This window comes from Homalodisca vitripennis, chromosome 8 (genome assembly GCF_021130785.1).
Source record: "Homalodisca vitripennis isolate AUS2020 chromosome 8, UT_GWSS_2.1, whole genome shotgun sequence".
NCBI lineage: Eukaryota > Metazoa > Arthropoda > Insecta > Hemiptera > Cicadellidae > Homalodisca > Homalodisca vitripennis.
The window spans coordinates 126542937-126565842 of record NC_060214.1 but is presented as its reverse complement, the minus strand read 5'-3'; the positions used below and the strand labels follow the sequence as shown (position 1 = coordinate 126565842).

Genomic DNA, 22906 nt, shown 5'->3' with positions numbered 1-22906 from the left:
TAATCCGAATTAATTTAGTCATTTCAGCTTCAATAAAACTTTTGCAAGATATATCAATCATTTGTTCTAAATCTCATTAAATCCTTTTTTAACAGAAATGTTTCATTGTAAACAAAACTTCAAAAACTTACAAACCGTTATTCACAGTTACTGAACAAATCCAGTTGACTTCCTATTTTACACAGACGGGTTGAATCAAAAACGACAGATAACAATTCTCTTTTCGATTTATTTCAATTATAATGAAACAATTAACAAATAAATAGGCCTATATCACAATCAAGTCTGTAAGAATCCAGGCGAACTACCGTACGTAAACATGGCGTTCGTGGACGGTGAGTGTTCCATGATGAAGTCATCCTCCTCCTCCCCCTCACCACCCCTCACCTGTCCACCTTTCTCCTCGTCTGGCAGCCAGTTTTCATATTCTCTGTAGAAATCTTTTATGTACTTCTTTGTTCTGTAAGAAAAAACATGAGTGTCAAAGGTAAAGGTGTTTCATACAAAAAACAAATACCTTAACAACTAAACTAGATCCTATAAAAACTTTATGGTAACAAAGACAATTACTATATAAAAATATTATAATATTATCTTTAACATTTTCAAAATGCCGGCTATTACGACTTTTAACTCTAGAAGAATCAATCTGAAATTCAAAAGTTTGCATTGCTTTTTGTAGATTTTACAGGATTCTTCTGTAAATTTCATAAAAAATATTTATTTTGTAATGTATATAGCTTTACATCTTTTTTTCTAATTCAGAATCAGAGAAAAAGCTACATCATTTTAAAGAAAAAATAAAAATATATACATATTTTTACAGCATACATTGTATTTAGTATTTTACATATGAAAAAATATATTTACACAAAAGGATCAGCATTATAATAAAACACAAGATGTTTCAAAAGTCTAAAATAACCAAATTGTAGGAAATTTAGTTGTGGACACAAAAATATATAGTGTTATGAGGTTATGAGAAATAAAAATGGAAATAAATGTTGTTTACAGTAAAAACAGCACAGTGGCAAATGTTTGCCCATTTTCAGTTGCTAAGCAACACAATAAAATTAACTCATGCAAAAGTATTGTTCTACCTTTGTTAAGTTAGCTGATGTGGAACAGTGTATAAGTCAGGTTTTACTTCAAAATCAATTAAAAAAAACAAAAAGAATATAAGATACAACACTTCTACTTCAGACTCAAAAGTTAGTCATTTCAGATTACATTAGAATATCACTAATAGAATTTTATCTACGAGAGGATCACCCGTTCTTAAGTATTTATAATCAACAGTGTACAATAAAACTTTGCCCAATTTGAATAAAAAACTTCTGAACAAAATATAAGAAAATGATTTGTTCACAAAACAACAATCTCCGCTACAAAGAGGTTAACAACAAAATCACATATAGCAAAACCACACAGGTTGCCAACTAGAAACAAGATAAAACTAAATGAAAGACCATTAACATTAAAAACAACTCACAAGCTTTCAATTTATGTATAATTAGAAGATATTTGACCAGTAATGATTTTAGTGGTAAAATACAAATCGACCAGGTTAAAAATGATTTAAGCAGAATAATAACTAACTGATTTAAAGCGATGTAAATTTAAATCTGTTGCTAAGTAACTTTTGTTTTATCTAAATAAAATAAAAGAATAAAGCATTATAAAAAATATATTAATAACAATAATAAAAAAACCTCTTAATTAACAACAAAAACTGCTTTATTTACTGTAAGGGTTCCTTTATTTACAACTGTTAAAAAACTAAACAAAACAATTGAATTAAAAGTGACTTCAACAATGTTAACATTCAAAGTAATAAACAAATAGCAAAATCATACAATAATGTTCAGACAGCAATGTTATTTAAATGGCAACATCATAAATCAGCTGTTTTTTATGTAAAAGAAGAGTGGTTGGCATGTGACTTAATTTTAGTAAAGAATTGTCCTAAAATAACAGGTCTTAAAGTAAATTTAAGACCTGAACATAAAATAGAACATAAAATATTTGACTCTAAACTATCCTTAGGGAGTGCTGAAACAAGTATTTATAGTATTTTACATTATAAAATACAAACAGTAACAATAGGCATAAGATATTCCGAAACTGCCATTTATTAAATTTTTGTATTCTTGGCCATTCGCTGAGAACCATGGGCCTGTATGTACCACAGTAAATCTGCTCTAAATCAGTTACTTATTATTCAATTTAAATAATTTTGATGTTTTAGAATAGTTTTGAAATTCTTTAGTAAAATTGGTGGTTTTTTTACAATATTAACCCTTTAACCGCCTTGTTCCAGATTTCGTAGCAACACCCCAGCACCGGACTTAACTACATAACCCCCCCGCACCGAGTATTACGAGGGCTGTTCAGAAAGTAACCTCCGGTCGATTGAAAAAAATACACCAAGTTAAGTAAAAATATTTTAATATATACATCTTACAACTACATCTTTGCACTATTTTTCGACATAGTCTCCATCACGATTGAGGCACTTATCGTATCTCTTCACAAGCTTTGAAATTCCTTCTGCATAAAAATCACCCGCCTGTGCCTTGAGCCAGCCTGTGACCGCATCTTTGAGCTCTTCGTCGTCATCAAACCGCTGGGACCCGAGCCATTTCTTCATATGCATGAAGAGGTGATAGTCGCTTGGCGCCAGATCTGGGCTGTAAGGTGGATGGTTGAAAACGTCCCACTTGAAGGACTTAAGAAGGGCTGTTGTTCTGCAAGCAGAGTGAGGACGGGCGTTATCGTGCAAAAAAACGACGATACCGGAAGTCAGCATACCACGGCGTTTGTTCTGTATAGCCCGTCGTAATGTTTTTAGTGTTTCACAGTACACGTCTTGATTAATGGTCGTCCCACGTTCCATGAATTCAACCAACAACACCCCTTTGGTATCCCAAAACACCGTTGCCATCAGCAGAAAAATCTTGCCGGGCTTTTTTTTGGTTTGGTAGGAGAATCTGAATGTGCCCACATCTTTGATTGTTCTTTTGTCTCAGGGTTTACGTACTTAATCCAGGTTTCGTCACCGGTCACGATTCTGTTTAACAATGGTTCTCCTTCGTCCGCATAACGTGACAGAAAGTCTAATGCAGAGGCCATTCTTTGAGTTTTGTGGTGGTCGGTAAGAATTTTGGGCACCCATCGTGCACATAACTTACGGTAACCCAATCTTGCTGTCACTATCTCGTACAAAAGAGTCTTAGAAATCTGTGGAAAATCAGTAGACAACTCCGCCATTGTGAAAACGTCGATTTTCACGAACTTTTGCATCAACTGTCTGAACGAGTTCGTCAGTCACCAAGGATGGTCTACCACTCCTCTCTTCATCATGAACGTTTTCTCGTCGTCCACTTTTAAATAAACGTACCCATTCACGGACAACTCCTTCACTCATAACTTGTGGTCCGTACACGGCACAAAGCTCACGATGAATAGCTGCTGCAGAGTATCCTTTGGCTGTAAAAAACCGTATAACAGCACGCACTTCACATTTGGCGGTATTTTCTATTGCAGCACACATTTCAAACTGCCACAAAAACTAAACTAGCGCAGGTACGATGTTCACTCGACTACAGCTTGATGCCGACTGACCTGCTTAGTGCGTGAATGCACAGATGGCGCGCTACTCCCCTCCACTACCCGCACTGTGACCAACCGGAGGTTACTTTCTGAACAGCCCTCGTATTTTCCCATTTATATGAGTTTTTGACATAACATGTCAAACATGTTATTTAAAGTTTAGTAAATAGAGTAAACCATTAAAAATGTTGACAACATATCAAATAATGTAAATTTGTCAAATAATACCACTATCACTCAGTTATCTACAATTAAACATTGGAAAATACCTCGTGAATATCAACGTAACCATTTCCGAACTCATGTACAATACAAAAACGTGGCATCCCAGTATTTGAGTAATGTCCACAAGAAATCACTACCAACTGGACAGCTATCTTGTAGACATTTCTAACATAATAGAACACCAAGTAACACAATATAACAGCTGATACAACAAAAATAAAGCAGCTGATAATATGAAAACGAGTATACTCGGGTGAGGTGGCTGTTCACAAAATTACAGTTCCACGGCATATCTCGGACATGGCAGTTAAAGGGTTAAAAGTTAAAGTTTTAATGCCCACCATTTGAGAGCGTTAAAGATAATAACATTATACTGTTTGTAGTAATTTTTCTTGTTATCATTTGACCCAAATTTGGTAGGATTTAGTTTATCAGTTAAACAAAATTTTTGTTATAAGAAACACATAAATCCAGACAGATGGGAAACTAAGCATCCGAGATCCATGTTCATATATGGTAGAATGTGTTTGACTTGATCTAACCAATAACGTGATATAACTTTTCCCAGAGAGTAACGGGATACCCTATATAAAAAAAAACCGGATTGGGGAATAAATTAGGTTTTTTGTAAAACTATTCTAGCAAAAACTTCTCCAGGCAGTGCCCAAACAATTCTTTTGTTCCCAAACAATTCTTTTGTTCAGATATATTTTTATTCACAACTTTAAAAATTAAAAGGGAAAGAGTAATGAAAAATACACAAAAACGTTGTACAGTACAGATATCTTACCAATATTGAAAAGTTTTTAGAAAGAAATGAACAACAATACTATACAAATGCGAATAAAGACTTGATGAGATATTTCACTGACCTTGTTAGTAGATAGGGGTCGAAGGGGAAGAACGAGTCCAGGTAAACTTGTTGGGTGGTAATCACAGCTCCGGTAGAGTCACGGTAGACTAGCGGAATAGTGTTGCGACGGTTGTGCTCTATCACCGAGTAGCAGTAGGCCAGCTGGTAGTGACGGGCGACAGAAGCAAAGTTCTGTGTGACGGCCGGCAAACATACCCTCAGTGGGTTGAGTTGACAAGTCACCACCTTCGCCAGGTTCAGACCTTGCAGGAACACCAGGCCTGGACAAGTATAACAAATACATTGACTAGCGGAACACTGTTGCGGTACATAAGAAAATGTATTATACTAGAGATCATCTAATTGGTGAGTATGGTGTTTTTCAACATATGCTGTGACCACTTGTGCCGGTTAACAACCTCATTTTAAACCAGAATCAGGTCATACAACATAATTTAACACTTTCATCTTAACCTACATCGGATATCCAACAATCAACATCACATTTTGAATTTTATCACATGGCACTACCAATGTTAGCCGTAACCATAAACCAAAATACCCGGTGTTCTGTGTTTAGGTTCATAACCTAAATACTGAACTTCAACATTCAGTTAGTCTTTTATATGTTTTGTATTATTAATAGTTTTATTTTAGTTATTCGTTTTGTGCTGGATAAAAGATGAGTTTTCAGCCTTATCCTATATTTAGGAACATACAATCCCCGAAATGTGACAGTAACTGACCTTTAGGACTGTTGAGGACTATCTCCTTGTGTCGGAAAGCTATGAGGTAGAAGAGAGCCTGGCATGCTGAGTAGAAGACGGCGTGAGCTCGAGGGTTACACGTGGGTGTCTGGGTGTCACTGTTGCTGATGTATCCGTGTATCCAGGCACTCAGCTGACTCAGCATGTCCTTCACCGCACTGTCAACGTCATCATTTATTTATTAGTACAAGAATACAGAGGCAAAATTACAACCATATGGCTTCCTTACATTTAACCTCAACAAACACAACCTACTAAATAAATGCATAACTCTAGTAAAAAATTAATCAACTTAAATCAGTTTATAATCTTTTTAAATTATTTAAAGTTAACCCTTTGAGTGCCACAGCGTCGCCAATTTTGACGTTTCGTATTTCGATAATATTTTATATAGTACAAGATTATTTTGGCCAAATAATCAGACGGCTGTATTCAATAGGTTCCAAACTATCAATAAATACGAGTTTTATGTTCTTTCTCTACTATTTTATCTGCGAAACTTACGTTGTTTGGGTACTTATCAAGAAGCCACTATTTTTGGACGAGTTTTCCTTATCGGGGACAAAATAAATTACAGTATTAAAAACAACTGACTTTATTTAACCTATTTTGGAATTTACAAGTTATTACGACAATCAATTAAATTAAAAACTATAAGAAAAACATTTCATTATTCGAAAATGTCAGGTCATTCGTGTGTCTATTTGGAGATAGGAAGTATGACTCATCGAGTATTTGTCGATTCATTATGGAAGAAGGAAAATATAATGAAGTTTATTTTTATCTCTGATAGGGAAAACTCGTCCAAAAATAGTGGGCTGTGATAAGTACCTGTACAATGATTCTGTCTTCCAGTCACGCGACGTAGCGGACGAGTACCGTGTTGCGTAACGGCCTTTCTTGTTGTTTATGTGCCGATAACCAAGCATTTGAGTAAATACAAAATAAAATAGTAACTTATACAGTATTTTACTGTATTTCTTTACAAAAGTAATGTATGATTTGATTTGTGTTCAAGCGAAAAACGTGAATTTTCAGTGTAAATATTATTAGGGTTATTATTTAGTAAATGTAAACTTTTATGTAAATATGTTAGCAAGTATTTTTTTCTAAATCTACTAATCATATTTATTTGTGTTGTATTAATGTTTTATTAGATTTATTGGGAAAAACTACATCATTACTAAGTAATTTCTAAACTCTGACAAATGAAGTACAGTTTATAAAATGTCGGTACCGGGGTAGCATTTTGTTAATACATATAATGCCATGTTTTTAAAATTCTAGAATAAGATATTACACATGGGTTTTATTTAGAATTATATGGCCTTTATCATGGTATAAATATAAAAAATCTTAAAAATACCGTATACACACAAATTAGGTCAAAACTTAACTTTTTATACAAAAGTAAAAAACTTTTTTTATAAATACTAAAATTTTTTATATTTTTATAAACCAAATTTTATTTGTAACGATATGTATCATATTCTGCATTTAATAAGAAAAAAACAACAACAAAATAATGGAAATCTGTTTGGTAGTTATTTTACAACAGCCTTTTTCCCAAAAGCTTACAAATATGCGAAAAACAGCGTGGCACTTTATGCATATGCCTTTGGAAAATACCCGTGGCACTCAAAGGGTTAATATAAAACTAATATTACTTTGCAAAATAACATATATTACATTACAAAGAAATTTCATTTTCAAACCCATCCACTCAGTGATTTATTCCGCACGCTTACACCAATGTCCACGCCATTGGTCTCGGCAGCCGCGGTCATTCGATCTACGAAGAACAATTTTCAAAACTAAATTGAACCGTGCTTGGCTCTCCAGTTCTTAACTGCTACCTAGAAGGAAATTACACGCTCTGCATGCAATAACAATGAAGGATTTATTATATTTAACTATTCTATGACATGGAATCCGCAGCATAGACGATCAAGTGCGGGTATTTCTTGTTCAGTCATTAACAAAGTATCGTGGAAACTCAATTTTAAGAACGGAATACAACACTTTTAAAATTCGAATGCTTCTCACATCATTTAATTTTAATATTGATATGCGAATATAATAAGAGGTAATAAAGGTAATATTTTCGTAAATCAAACAAAAATCCAATCAAGGTAAGACTCATTATCGTTATTGTTTAATGTTGTGATCACCTGAGAGGGATGTACTTGGCCCTGGACAAGAGGCTGGCGATGTAGCCGATGGCAGCTTGTCGTATGACGAGAAACACGTTGGGGTCTATGACTTTACTCCACAAGTGCTGCAGGAACCAGAACACCAGGTTGTTCTTGAAGCTCAACATGTAGAAGTAGAGGAACTGCACGTGATGCGAGGCGTGCGTGGGCAACATCACTTTGTCGAACACCTCCTTCATGTCCCGGGTACATGGACTTGGTGCGCTGCCAGCACAGCACTCCGTTGTTGTGACACTGGGAGTGGACGAACCGGAACATCACTTCCATACTGAGGTCCAGGGAGTTGGCCACCGGATGACCGGGTTCCTCCATGGAAAACATCTCGGCGTCCTCGGACTCTTCCACCTCTAGTTCTGATCGCGGCGCATTCACGTCCAACGCCAGTAGTCTGCAGTCACCAAACATACATCAACTCAACAATACTGTGCAATATTCAGTTTGCAGCTAAACAAATCAAAACCAATAAACGCAACCGCTAACTGTGGATGAACTGATGCAGTGTGGCAGGCAAGAGGTGACTGGAATGCGCCGCACAAACCTACCGTCAGAGGACAGCAACTAGTATGGAAGTGTATGAATTGATATCAGAAAGTTCCCGGACTGTACTCACCATTTTCTTTAGACACGACTGTACAAGCCGGTGCGCCAGTAGCCTCTGCCGCAATATCCGATGAGTTATTATGCAGAGTTTCAGTGTTGTGAGTGGTTAGGTTATGTCTACAAATTGTGCTTTGTTGTTGTGTGTTGTTGTACGATTTTTGTGATGGTTGATAAATTCGAGTAACACAATGTTTGCCTTTACTCACAAAATTTGCTTTTTCATTTGCTGCGACATTGGTGAGTAAATGTAGTGATGAAATGAAAAACGTTTTTATTTATTTAAGGTGGAGTGATGTGATGTAAGTGGAACAAACTTAAAAAAAAACATTTGTTTGATTTAACGTAATGTCTACTTCAGTAAAACTTACTTGTATAGTAATAAATTTAAAGTTAAGCCTTTGTTATACTTCAGTTTTATTCCACAACCTTATTAATTGTTTTTCTATAAACTTTTACTAATAAGGACAAATTTACGTTTCCACTTTGGGTAAAATTCTTTCTTACACATAATTCAAAGTATTGTACAATCTTATACAAAATTTACTACTTCATGCTCAATGAATGTGGTTAGTATTGACTACTTGATAATGCTAATATTCAATTTCCAAGGTTGTTAAAGTATCATTTGTTCTAGTCAAAGAGGATAAATAATTTAATAACTTTAGTGATGGATTAATTCCTTTAAGCGACTTAATTATTATGCTATTACATCTCAAAAAACTATTTCAATAAACATTTGAATTTATTATTTGTAAATATCTCATGTTTTACTCAAAAATGTAATTATACACAAAGTGTACAGATGACAGTAACTAGATTTAAAAGTCAAAATCAGAGATAGTGTAAAAATTATCTGTAACCGTAACTAATGTTAAGAATTCCTACCAGAAGCTTGAGGATGAACAGGGTAAGGCTAAAAAGAAAGCGAAGGGAGGGAGGGGAGGAGAGAGGAAGGGAGGTAAGGTGCAGAGGGAGGAAGAGAGAGAGAGGGATTATTATCTAATATTTATTTTCAGTAAGCACAGTGCTGTAAATTTTAATGAAAGTTAAATATTAATAACTAAAATACTATGATACCCTACAAAATAATATCTTAAAAAAAGGATTTAAACCTCTTTTTAGTAATAATGTTAAATTTTCTCATACAAAATGCCATTGGCATACTTAATTTCTGACTCAGTTTGTAACTTACTTTTTAAAGATTAAAGTGAGAAAATTCAGCCTGAGTTCAGGTTTGTAGTCCAGTATCCTGAGCACGTTGCTGATGTAAGCCACATTGTCCGAGCTGTTCTTGCTGCGTGTGTACGGAAAGTTTGACGTGACACTGAATACAAGCATTTCTATACTCCTGTAACAACATGCAACACATCATCACCATTATGCTGATTAGAGTGAGCAAATTCAGCCTGAGTTCAGGTTTGTAGTCCAGTATCCTGAGCACGTTGCTGATGTAAGCCACATTGTCCGAGCTGTTCTTGCTGCGTGTGTACGGAAAGTTTGACGTGACACTGAATACAAGCATTTCTATACTCCTGTAACAACATGCAACACATCATCACCATTATGCTGATTAGAGTGAGCAAATTCAGCCTGAGTTCAGGTTTGTAGTCCAGTATCCTGAGCACGTTGCTGATGTAAGCCACATTGTCCGAGCTGTTCTTGCTGCGAGTGTACGGAAAGTTTGACGTGACACTGAATACAAGCATTTCTATACTCCTGTAACAACATGCAACACATCATCACCATTATGCTGATTAGAGTGAGCAAATTCAGCCTGAGTTCAGGTTTGTAGTCCAGTATCCTGAGCACGTTGCTGATGTAAGCCACATTGTCCGAGCTGTTCTTGCTGCGAGTGTACGGAAAGTTTGACGTGACACTGAATACAAGCATTTCTATACTCCTGTAACAACATGCAACACATCATCACCATTATGCTGATTAGAGTGAGCAAATTCAGCCTGAGTTCAGGTTTGTAGTCCAGTATCCTGAGCACGTTGCTGATGTAAGCCACATTGTCCGAGCTGTTCTTGCTGCGAGTGTACGGAAAGTTTGACGTGACACTGAATACAAGCATTTCTATACTCCTGTAACAACATGCAACACATCATCACCATTATGCTGATTAGAGTGAGCAAATTCAGCCTGAGTTCAGGTTTGTAGTCCAGTATCCTGAGCACGTTGCTGATGTAAGCCACATTGTCCGAGCTGTTCTTGCTGCGTGTGTACGGAAAGTTTGACGTGACACTGAATACAAGCATTTCTATACTCCTGTAACAACATGCAACACATCATCACCATTATGCTGAGAAGAGTGAGCAAATTCAGCCTGAGTTCAGGTTTGTAGTCCAGTATCCTGAGCACGTTGCTGATGTAAGCCACATTGTCCGAGCTGTTCTTGCTGCGTGTGTACGGAAAGTTTGACGTGACACTGAATACAAGCATTTCTATACTCCTGTAACAACATGCAACACATCATCACCATTATGCTGATTAGAGTGAGCAAATTCAGCCTGAGTTCAGGTTTGTAGTCCAGTATCCTGAGCACGTTGCTGATGTAAGCCACATTGTCCGAGCTGTTCTTGCTGCGTGTGTACGGAAAGTTTGACGTGACACTGAATACAAGCATTTCTATACTCCTGTAACAACATGCAACACATCATCACCATTATGCTGATTAGAGTGAGCAAATTCAGCCTGAGTTCAGGTTTGTAGTCCAGTATCCTGAGCACGTTGCTGATGTAAGCCACATTGTCCGAGCTGTTCTTGCTGCGTGTGTACGGAAAGTTTGACGTGACACTGAATACAAGCATTTCTATACTCCTGTAACAACATGCAACACATCATCACCATTATGCTGAGAAGAGTGAGCAAATTCAGCCTGAGTTCAGGTTGGCTACCTTAGCCTCGAAATTGACATTTTCCACCAATCACAGTGTGTAGTCAGACTTGTGTGCTTCTATGAGAAGACAGAATCTTCTTGGGGGGTTAAACCAAAGGATTTGGAAGATATATTTTTAGTTTTTATCTTACAATCTATTTAATTTTTTAGGAAGATTCCTATATTACATATTGTGTATACAAATTTCGTTTATTACAATTATACTTTCTGCAGCATTTACAAAAAATGCCTGCATAACTTCACTGAACTTGCCTCCCAGAGGCCAAAATTATTTCTGGTTCAATCTAAGTTACATAACTCGGCTTGTGAAAACAATAACCATTCCAAAAAAGCATGAATTGAAACTTTGTACAATAATTGATCTTAATATAGTGACTAAGTTCGATAAATTCACAACTCTATGATTTATGGAGCTAGAGAAAAAATAAATTACTTAAAACATTTCCTAATCTTTTTGTAATAAACAATTTTTTTTAATCTTGTTGAATGGTTTTTAAGATATTGAGTACATTTAAAGAAGAAGAATAAATAAAAATCTCAGCCGTGACAAAACGTATTTACTTCTACCTACATTAACCCTCAATTCTCCTTTGAAGGCAAAACTAATCGACTAACAAAATAAGAAAATCGACTTACATTGGTATTACTTGTAGAAGGCCTTTGATAACTGCATGTACCCTCTGGTAGCAGACCTCTTCCTCTTCGCAGGGTTGCCCTTTCTCCCATTCTTTGTGTTCTCCCACTGTAAACAATCAACCAATCAATAATAACAATAGTTTGACACACATTGGTGCAAGGTGAGAGCAGAGACAGTATCAGGACAACAAGAGCTATACTTGTGTGACACTGCAGTACACAGTACACAACCTCAGTAAGACAGGCCAAACTGCATTAGTTGCAGTTGATGTACAGTTTCTCGAATGTACAGTGTCCAATAAATTCTTCTCGCATGCCCTATTCTTTAAATTCCGAGCCACATTCATTAAAACATAAACAGAATGGTGACTTTAACAAAAAGATCTGTAATAATAAACCTTTGATTATTTTTTAATGAGCTTTTCATTGACCTCTTCAAACCCATTGAACGTGCAGATAACTATAGATATTTGGCTAATTACTTTAACCCTTTTAGTGCTAAGGGCTCTGGCGCATTGCCATACCTAAGAGTGCTAAGCATTTTAGTGCATAAATGCAGAGTTTTTGTAAATTCCTTACTATTTCCTTATTTGAGGTTATATCTTGTAACTTTTTTCTTGTATTGAAGATAAATAACCAATAAACAGAAATAAATACAAAAAAATACATTTGTACATATTTGGATTGTTATAAACAAAAATTTAAATTGTAAATGTTTTTTATATTTTATTTTGTTTTTCACTTTGGCATACAATTTTAGTATGTAAACAATTTTATATTATTTTTCTAATGCTACCAACGGAAAGAGCAACTAAAACTGAACAAATTCCATATATTCTATTTTATTTTTACACAACAAATAAGAAGTGTGGATGAAAAATAAAATATGTTGTCCGCACCATATTTTGCCCTCCAAGTAATGTTTGAAACGCTCAAGAGAAAAAGTAATAAACTTACAATTATTAGCATAATACTTTACTAACTTTATTATTATTTATAAAAAAAAGAAATTCAAGCACAGTTAACACTTTTTTTACCTAAATAATTGTTTTATTTAGTAATAAAATTATAAAAAAAGGTGAAGTAATTTGGTGTTCTTATTAGACATAGTTTGTAACTTAGTAAAATATAATACACACGGAAACATAAATTAAAAATGAAGTAATGCAATGATTTGGAATACTAATGAAGTAGTATTTCACAATTATAACACAATTTAATAGATAAAATAAGATAAAACAGAGTAAACAAAGCACAGCGTCAGTTTGCTCGCAACGTAAACATCTGAACTGACCTTTTTATTTCACGTCAAAGACGTATAAACAGCTGGTCGTCGGCAATCAAATATACAAATTTTGTTACTGGCTTTTGGATAAACTGTCATCGTTTGCAGCCAGTAAATTGCATAAACAGAATCAATATGTATAAAAAGACGCTGCGTCTACAACGTAGACGCTAGCACTTATAGACATAAACGCAGCATCTGAGACGTAGATGCTGTAGCACTAAAAGGGTTAACAAATATTTTTTATATATAAAAATGTTCTGAACTCATTTGTTAGTTAATACCATGACGATACTGTAGCAACTTTCTGGCTGCACGCCATCTAGCAAGAAAACTGTGATTACAAGTATATTACAGAAAAGTATTAAACATGCTATGTTGAGTAAACTCTGACTACAAAACCCATTATTCAAGTCTAATTTATCAAAATTATATTTTTTAAATAAGATTCAAATAAATTACAACACCAAAGAAAAGATTTTTAGTACGGCAGTGCAATCAACAAATTGTTGCACAGAACTCTTAACACATTTAACACTTGCTATCAACATACAAAATTTATCTCAACAATCTTTGCATGAATGTGAGGTCTATTATAAGCCAAGGACCCAACATACTGGGTCAACTAACACACTATTTTTATACTTGATTATGTACGTTAATAGCTCTGTTAGTCTTAATTATGAACTCATAGAAACAAATTATATTTGTACTGCTGTCTGTTAGTAATATTTTTTTTTACAAATAAGGTAAATCCTCTCCCCAATTCGAAGGAGTCATCAGGAGTTAGCTGTTGTGGTCCAGGATACCCGTTCACTGCTCAACTGCAGAAGATAAAGTTCCGTGATCACTGCACAGAAAAAGTCTCTCGTACTGGCACTGTTCCGATTAACATGATCAGGTTTTAAATATGAAAACAATTATTGTTAATTGAATCAATATCATCATTGTGTCCTCCATTTCATAGGAGGGAAAGGTGGCTGAGGGAGGGCTTGGTCAGCACAATAATTCAGGCTAATATGGAGTTATACACTTACCAGTTTGGACCACTTATGTGAGCTATAGGCTTTAACCAACAAACATTTTATTAACATTATCAGAGAGAATTAAATGACACTTAACATAATGATAGACGTTCCACAAAGAGCTCACTAGCTCCTGAATCCACACACTCCAAATAATTTCCAAGTCTTCGAAACCCACCTCTTGGTAATCATTCTAACACCAGCACTTTGTATATTATGAGGTAGTAGTTTTGTCTCATAACACTCACCAGGCTTGAAGTTGGACACAAGCTGTTCTATGGCAAACTTGGTGTGATAGTTGTGAGCCGAACACAGGTCCAGCACAAACTCGTGATAGGCTTTCGCTATCTCTGCACTGCGATGTGCCCACTTCACCATCTGAAATACAATAACATTAGAATAGTATATTCACAAATCTCCCTGCTAGTTTTTACAAACTTGGTGTGATAGTTGTGAGCCGAACACAGGTCCAGCACAAACTCGTGATAGGCTTTCGCTATCTCTGCACTGCGATGTGCCCACTTCACCATCTGAAATACAATAACATTAGAACAGTACATTCACAAATCTCCCTGCTAGTTTTTACAAACTTGGTGTGATAGTTGTGAGCCGAACACAGGTCCAGCACAAACTCGTGATAGGCTTTCGCTATATCTGCACTGCGATGTGCCCACTTCACCATCTGAAATACAATAACATTAGAACAGTACATTCACAAATCTCCATACTAGTTTGTAACCATCACAGATGAAAAATACGAGGCGGTTATCATCTTTAATGATTTTTATTTTAATATATAATTAGACTCATTTACCTAAATTCATCTCCTAATTTATCTTTAGAGCTTTATGTATTAATTTCTTTAATTCCCCCTAGCCTGCTATTAGCATAAACATACGTTTTTTTGTTTAAATTCTACAGTAATCACCCGTCGACTTGCCATTCTAAGAAGTTATTTACATCTAATTTTAGGTGTACAAAGTGGAATATCAATGAATGAACGAGTCACTGCAAATTGATGTTTCTACTGTCTTAATTCTGATCTGAGGTATGTTTTAGGCAGAACAATTACGAATGATATTACTTACAGATCATTTTGAACCTTTTTGTAAATGTAGTTTACTGATTTTGTACAATTAATTAACCTTTGAGCAGAAAAAAGGTACACAAGTGGTCGTGACTAGAAATAAACGTTAATGGTTATAATTAACATAACTTGTGATATTTTATGGTTTAGGAATTACAGTGGAGTCCCGCTAATCCGAACACGTGTAATCCGAACGTCGGTTAATCCGAACAGGTCCAGGAGGAATTATTTATAACGATAATGAACAGATATAGGAACTAATTACATAAAAAATGAAAATGGGTGCATCATTTCGTACATAAACAAAGGAAACTTTAATTAAATAGACATACTGTACAGTATTTTATTAAGACAAATTGTGTACGGTACAGTACATAAATAATGAAGTCAAATACAGTATCAAATTGAAACTTATAGGTTAAGTATGAGTTAAATTACTGTATTAAGAAGTGAAATCAAACGAAAATTGGACGTACAGTACTGATATTATTATTGAGTACAATATTAATTGTTAAAATACATAAATTCAGTTATTGTCTTCTGTCGCATTGAAGAGAGTCTATTGGATGACGCGTAGTTTCGTACAACTATTGAACGCGTGGACCCGTACAATATCCAGTATGCTCACATTGCTTAACAATAGAACTCTCACACTAAATACGGTAAATGTGCTTAGTATTCGCAAACACTTTTATTTGTCAAGAAATACAATGCAACAGTCAGAAAACATGTTTTAATAAACAATGTTGATAATTCTATAACAAAATAGACCCATTCTCAAGTTTAAAACCGTATTTTTCTGTAATTCTGGCTAATCTGAACAATCACATAATCCGAATAGGGCTCGGTCCCAATTAGGTCGGATTAACGGGACTCTACTGTATATAAACATAATTTTTGTTTTAAACCCTTTTTTTCCTTGTAGGACCACGCTTCAGTTTGATAGGTAGTTGATTTAAGGGTTGCTTACTGTATTTGAATCCAGATTCGTGAAGTTATTATAGAAAGAAAAAATCTGAATTTATGACAAAAAAATATGGAATTTTCTAGAATGAAACAAACTTCTTTAATAGTGTTAAATAAGTCATCCTACAGCTGTTAATGTACAGACATAACATACAACACACAACACAGTGCAGGAACAGTTCTGAATATTTGCAGTCAGTCGTCCCACTAGGAAACAGTTCAAAGCACACCAGTATAATTGTGTGGTTACTATGACAATCGGTTTCAGATCAATAACAATAAACATTAATGGACCGTAGATGATGTCTGATGGTGTTTAATGCATTCTACCATCAGTTTAACAAACAAAAGTTCACTACAGACAACAAAAACTTTGGTTAGAACATTTGCTGCTGTACACGTGGGAGGAGTTAAACAACCTGGAAAAATTATTTATAATAAATAGTAACCAATTGGAAATTTTTGAGTTAGGGTGCGGCACACTGTTCACTAAGTAAAACATAACGAGTTATGGTAACAATTTAGAATTGTAGGCTATTTATTGTCATGCACATGATGTATTAGTTCAAAATACTAACGATCTTTCTACATAACCCGCACTTGGCTCAATACATTCTGGTATAATGAGAAGTGTTTGAACTCTTTTGTCAAAAAAACTAACGCTGCACATTTTTAATTGCAACGTAGAAATTTCTAGTCTTGTGACACCACTCTAACTACAAACACTCAAACAACTCTAACACAATAAACAGCATACAAAATATTGATGTTTAACTTTGATCTCTTACCAGTAAGACCTGGACAAGAAGGTAGTGAGACTGTTCCAAGATGTTGATACAACCCCTGGCTTCAGTGAGGATTTGAAGAAGATCGTCATCCTGAAAATGCAACATTCTATAGCATCGGCAGTACATACATTTTGTACATCCAAAAGTGCATATATTCTTAAATTATTGTGGAAAATATTGTCAAAAAAAATGCCTAATATTTTGAGAAAGGTTTATGATTACATTGTCAATTTAAGCTTGATATCAGAGGTGTTTACTGGCCCCTGTACGTATTGATATGTATCTAGAATCAGTTAAATCAACTATATATAGTCATACATTGTTTTTAATATATTTTTCCTCTAATATATTAAAAATGAAAATGGCCAAATATTTCTTTGAAAACTACAAATCTTTTATTTTTACACTTCCACGTCAGTTACCCGCCCGAAATCAATTTTATTTTTTCATAATTTTATTAAATATTTTGGCTAATATAGTGAAATAGAATACGAATCTGTATAATTTAAATTTTACTCTTTGGGCATCGTGGTTGTTACGTTACCCCTAAAATTGCAAACTGATTTTTGTACATTTTCAAGCTTTTGGGAAAAAGCTATGTACCATACAATAATAAAGATTTTTTCAGATTTTTCAAAAGGGAAAGGGGGGGGATATAAATGTATTCAGTAAAATTCCTGTGGTTGCCGATGCAACCTTCTGACCGACAATAAAATGTCTTTTGATTACTACTTTTTTTGCTAAGCCAATAATTACTATCATGATAATAATACTGTTTATCCAAACTATATCTGAAATTCATTTGTGATTAATCCTCTTACAAACAATTTGTCAGTAGATCCACAGTACAATAAAAAAATACACCTCAGTGTATCAGAGAAAACAGGGTATAAAAAGAACATTGTAATGGACGCTAAAACTTGTGATGAAATGGAAGCACATTGTCAAGATTACCAGAAAAATATCTCTATTAAATTATTTAATGACAATGTAAGTTATGAACATAATAATTTAATGCTTTTATATAAATCAATAAAAGTAAATTTGACATTTTTATTTTTCACAATAGTAAGGTTAAACAATAAGTAACACACTGTTTTAGTATGTATAACCAGAAGGATTTTTGTATTACTTTATGAGGTGTTTACGGTTCTTTTCTATGTTTCTCCCAGACTTACGGTGTTCAACGATATGTAAACTTAGGAGTCATTTGTCATGGATAGTTACATTGTTATTCATCTGTTATTCCTTTTATCAATTATTCTTTTTGTCAATTATGCTCTGTTTGGGTAATTTCAGTTTAAATATATTTTACCTAATTTTTTCTTTTTTTTATATTTATATATTTGTGATGTTGTAGTATTGTTTGCTATTTTCCTACAATTCTTTAAGTCCATATGAGTCAGATTTCATTCTATGGACTATTCACTTTAATCTCATATGGGGGTGGCAATTGTTGATACAACACTGACAGTGTTATCTCTAAATAGTCATCACAGAGCAACTCAAAATATGTCCTCAAACTGATTCATCATCTATTTCAAATGTTTAAACAGTGACTGTGTCGTACAAACAACATTGCAAATTAAAGCTGATTAAAGCTCCTTTTAGACTCTAAATGTTTAATTTTGGCTAACATAATAAAACCAAACTAATGTTTTCAAATAATTTTGTAAATATATATATATATATATATATATATTAAGTATTACATTATTTTTTATTATGAATATATTCAATACCAATGAATATTTTACAATCTATTTTATTATCTTAGAAATATCTTGCTAACAAATATATTAATTACACGTTTCTACTGTTCAGCCTACAAGTGCCATATGTACTATTTGCAAGACATCAATGGGTTATATATTATTTTTATATGTGTAAAAATAGCAAATATGTTTTTATAAAAATTGTTTCTTAGGCAATAAGTTCTTTTTAAATTCAAAATAATTAATGTAACCTTAAACTTGCACAACTGATTGTAATCTACTTGAGTATCAGAAGGCCTGACAACTGCTGAACTTTTCACAGCATACTACAATATTATAGAACAGTAAAACCTAAGGAAAATAAATATTATAGAACAGTAAAACGTAAGGAAAATAAATATTTAAGTATTTATTGTAACTAGGTAGTTACGATTGAATGACAGATCAGTGGTTCACTGTGTTCCTGTGGGAGTTGAATAACTTAAAATAATTTATTTTTAAAGCTACTCTTGTAAAATGTAATTATAAAAATCACTGTAATCTGAAATAATTTTCTTCATTTTGTAATTTTGTTGAATAGTAACCACAAAAAACTGTTTTAGTTATTAAATACAATGTTCCAAGTTAAAACTGGAAAATTCTATTTTTATACGGTTTTTTGTAGCATGAAGACATATACTACATTATATGCTGTAAGACTTTCCAATAACTCTTCATATTAAAAATTAAATAAAACAATTATTAGCCTATATTGTTCAGTGTCTCTGTACAGTAGGAGTAGTATTAGTCAGTAAAAAATACTTGACGTAAAATACTTGAAATCATACAAATACTCACTTCAGGAGGAGAGTAAATTCAGTCCACAAGGGTCCAACTCAGACTAGCTTGCATTCTAGGCAACCGACCCAAAATGGTCCAAATTTGAATAGCTGGTAAAAAATCAACATCTATTGAAGAGAAATACACCAACCAAATCAAAGTAGGGCTACAGATCTTTAACTTTCATATAGAACAAATAAAATTTCTTGATTTGTTTAACTCTTTCTGCATTTCATATGCATGATGTGGGGAGTTATGAATTTAACAGAACAATTTTTTTGTACCTATTTTCCCCATATTCAATTTCAGACAATAATCTTTCATAAAACATCCAATACAAAAAAGGACATTTCAGAGTAGTGTCTTCTCACAATTCTACTACTAATCAACTAAATACTAAATAAATTCTACAAACAAGTCCAAGAAACTATAATATGTTGGATGACTTATTGTAAGAGAAATGGACTTACCCGAATTTCCAGGCCCGCGTCTCTGATATTACACACCAATTCCTTGTAACGTAGCTGCTCCTTCTGACTCTCGAAGTCGGCCAGCACCGACTGGAGGTTGTAGTTGAGGTGGAACCTTACAGAACGCCGAGACTTCTCACGACTACTGCCATTGGAGAGGCTGCTCCTCTTCGCAGAACTGATTATAGACATCTCACCACCTGGCACGACAGTAAATTAATGTAAGAGTGGTTGCAAAACAGCAAATTAATCTAAGAGTAGTTACGAAACAGCAAATTAATCTAAGAGTGGTTGCAAATCACTTTAAATTATTTTTACTCATTATTAAATTATTATTCCCATTTCGTGATTGGTCAGATTTTACTATGTAGATTATTTCAAAATAAAGAAGTTATTCTTTGTGTTTTGTCATCGTCATTAGCCTACTTTCATACGAGTTTTGTGGAGTTTCATTACAAAAATGGAGTCACCTTCTACATGTAAATTAGTTTTACCCACGGACAAAATGTGTAGTGAGTACTCTACCAAGTTATTGTGTTTGAATGAGAAGTTCGGATATTGTGTCTTTTTAATTGGACACAGAGTTTTACATTTCTTTTCTTTGTGTAAAAAATGTGGTGGCCTGTCCTCTATATCCTCCTCTTCATTACATATTCTGTAAGTTAGCTATTATTTTTATTCTTTTTATTTTTACCATTGAATTACCTGTTAGTAACACCAATACTGCCCATCTGTAATGGCAGCAAGTATTTAATGGTTATGTCCCTACATGTTTTATTTGTGTCAGACACAATTATCATTCAAAATAGTAAGGCTGCAGTATAACAAGAGGCCACCACCACAATAGAATCATAGTATATCCTCAAAAAAGTAAAAAGTAAATAAATTTTATACTGTTTTGTTTCTTATATTTATATATACATATAGCCTACATTGTATTTGATTCATCATAAATTTATTACTTGGTCACATTAACGGCCGGAGCGGCAAAATACGAGTTTCGCGTTATTAACTTATTGGAATCGTCCTACAGAACAAAACAATATAAGGTTTGACGGGGTGGAAATGAGAAATAACGAAGTTCTAGAACATAAAAAAATGGAACAACTTTTCAAGCGTGGAGCAATATTTCCATGTTCTACATCCACATCGGGCATCACGTGACCTTTTGTGACCATGATTCAACCTCGTGATGACGTCATCGGATGCGGCACCTCTTTGCAAACGTAAATGAAAAATAATACTGAAATGAGCAGAATTTTGATCCAAATGAACAATGTTTTTCTTAAATTTCGAGCTACAAATTAATTAGTTGTTGTCAAGTTGAGACGAATGCCTCCGGCCATCAGCGCGGTCATCGGTGCTGCCCCGCGCTGATGTCAACGAAAGAAAAACATCCCTCGAGATAGTACCTATCAGTAAAATACCAAATTGTAGAGGGGCTGATCAGAAATATAAACTGAATTGTAATGGAAAGGCAATTATTTACCGTGTAAAAAACTTAAACCATGAATACCCTTAATATGAATACGTATATAAATGGACATTAATAGAGAACACTTACCATTAGTGTGTTCCACAGAATGTACAGAAACTAAATAATCTCATATTGTCACGCACTCACTCGGTCCAACCTACAGTACACGTTATCTCTGTACTGTACTTCTGCCCCAGAGCGCTCAGATAACAGATACGCTATCAGTCCCACCCGCAGATAATATTTACTGATATCCAGACACAGCACACAAACAGAACATTAAAATATTAAGAACTTAACTATTTGGGTATATAGCTTACACTCTAAAATAATTTGGCATTTGGACCCCCTAAAACCATATATATTTTTTGTTCAGGAGGATGAGCAGAATACGTTGATAACGTCAAATTCGTGATTTGCCACTTAGGCCTTTAATCTTATAACTTCCCTTTTTATATTTAATTTGAAATGCCTATAACATTATGCTATTTAGTTTAAGTAGTTATATCGAGGATACTTTACTCGTATCAATGATTCGATATTATCTATCACTCCAATGTTGGACACTTATTATACAGCAACCAGTACTATTCCAAAATAATAGCCAATCCCCTTTCAAGCCTTATTCTGCCTGTCCTTATGGGCTAGTGACCTGTGATTAATAGTTCTTTTATTCGATAAATAAAGTATCAATAATTGTAATAAGTGATATAAAACCTGGTCTGCTTATTGTAGTACTCTGGCCTTCAAATTGTTCAATACATGGTTGAATACATCGATTGGTATAATAATTACATATTTTTTTTATAGAAAAACTCAGCAAAAAACTGGGTCCGCTTATAATACTCTCTATGTCTATCCTATACCTTTATTTGATTATTTTACCGAATAGTGTGAAGTGGTTAGAGTAAATAATTACCAGAAATTGTTTAAGCTGGTTTTAGATAGTTCTATGTGCCATGGGTAAAGTAAAATGTTATCCAGTTATTGGTTAGCTACCTAGTCACAGATGTTTTGAAATGAACACTAAGACACTACTGTGTGATATTATAATTTTCAATTGATAAGCTTTGCTTGAGGCTCGACAGATTATTACTCATTTTCACCGAGATTCTACACAATATTATATCGATTTAAAACATATTAATTTGTCTCATGTTGTGCAACTACCAACCACATGGTCTACGTTGCTAGGTTAGGTTTTTAAAAATAATGTAAATAGTTTTAACGAAATATTAAAACTTACCAAAGTTTATCCCGCAGATCCAGAAGACTCAAAACACATAACAACGTTAGAATCAAATATGAAACACAAAAAGTAATGAATGTTAAAGCTTTCCAAAGAATGTAGACTCAAACGTCACACGACGACACGTTAACCTGATCGATTCCCTTCCCTCCCTTCCCTTACATACGAGCTCCTCCCGTTTGTTTTCAATGGGGTGATCGTGACAGGCGGAGAGAAAAAG

The 22906-nt window shown here is 34.1% G+C and overlaps 1 protein-coding gene across 1 annotated transcript; it reads right to left on the bottom strand.

Annotated features, from left to right (window-relative positions):
• Window positions 1–209: 209 nt before the first annotated feature.
• On the bottom strand, window positions 210–22844 carry LOC124368364. Its single transcript, XM_046825647.1, is given in 18 exon segments — window positions 210–460; window positions 4710–4971; window positions 5437–5615; window positions 7629–7855; window positions 7857–8058; window positions 9463–9629; window positions 9830–9986; window positions 10045–10170; window positions 10229–10354; window positions 10413–10538; window positions 10597–10722; window positions 10788–11090; window positions 11806–11911; window positions 14364–14488; window positions 14491–14645; window positions 16957–17046; window positions 19961–20160; window positions 22684–22844. Coding segments are annotated over 17 exon segments (2850 nt in total). The 5' UTR covers window positions 20153–20160; window positions 22684–22844; the 3' UTR covers window positions 210–279.
• Between the last annotated feature and the right edge of the window lie 62 nt (window positions 22845–22906).